At 51.6% G+C, this 1,035-nt stretch overlaps 1 protein-coding gene across 1 annotated transcript in view; it reads left to right on the top strand.

Moving 5' to 3' along the window:
• Positions 1-216, top strand: part of LOC106511606 (uncharacterized protein PF11_0213) — a 3,214-nt gene extending 2,998 nt beyond the window's left edge. Inside the window, exon 3 of the mRNA XM_014000362.1 lies at positions 15-216. Coding sequence (XP_013855816.1) covers positions 15-216 — 202 coding nt within the window. The remainder of the gene's footprint in view (positions 1-14) is intronic.
• The last annotated feature ends 819 nt before the right edge of the window (positions 217-1,035 follow it).

Genomic DNA, 1,035 nt, shown 5'->3' with positions numbered 1-1,035 from the left:
AACCTGGACCACAGTAAGACCATGTGGAACCTGGAACACAGTAAGACCACATGGAACCTGGACCACAGTATGACCACATGGAACCTGGACCACAGTAAGACCACGTGGAACCTGGACCACAGTAAGACCATGTGGAACCTGGACTACAGTAAGACCATGTGGAACCTGGACCACAGTAAGACCATGTGGAACCTGGACCACAGTAAGACCACATAGAACCTGGACCACAGTAAGACCACATAGAACCTGGACCACAGTAAGACCACATAGAACCTGGACCACAGTAAGACCATGTGGAACCTGGACCACAGTAAGACCACATGGAACCTGGACCACAGTAAGACCACGTGGAACCTGGACTACAGTGAGACCTTGTGGAACCTGGACCACAGTAAGACCATGTGGAACCTGGACCACAGTAAGACCACATGGAACCTGGACCACAGTAAGACCACATGGAACCTGGACCACAGTAAGATCATGTGGAACCTGGACCACAGTAAGACCACATGGAACCTGGACCACAGTAAGACCATGTGGAACCTGGACCACAGTAAGATCATGTGGAACCTGGGCCACAGTAAGACCACATGGAACCTGGACCGCAGTAAGACCATGTGGAACCTGGACCACAGTAAGATCATGTGGAACCTGGGCCACAGTAAGACCACATGGAACCTGGACCGCAGTAAGACCATGTGGAACCTGGACCACAGTAAGATCATGTGGAACCTGGGCCACAGTAAGACCACATCGAACCTGGACCGCAGTAAGACCATGTGGAACCTGGACCACAGTAAGATCATGTGGAACCTGGGCCACAGTAAGACCACATGTAACCTGGACCACAGTAAGGCCATGTGGAACCTGGACTACAGTAAGACCACATCGAACCTGGACCACAGTAACACCATGTGCAACCTGGACCACAGTAAGGCCATGTGGAACCTGGACCACAGTAAGACCATGCGGAACCTGGACAACAGTAAGACTACATAGAACCTGGACCACAGTAAGACCATGTGGAACCTGGAC

Source organism: Austrofundulus limnaeus, unplaced genomic scaffold (assembly GCF_001266775.1).
Source record: "Austrofundulus limnaeus strain Quisiro unplaced genomic scaffold, Austrofundulus_limnaeus-1.0 Scaffold2987, whole genome shotgun sequence".
Lineage (NCBI taxonomy): Eukaryota > Metazoa > Chordata > Actinopteri > Cyprinodontiformes > Rivulidae > Austrofundulus > Austrofundulus limnaeus.
The sequence above is the reverse complement of the archived record's forward strand: the minus strand, read 5'-3'. Positions and strand labels throughout refer to the sequence as shown.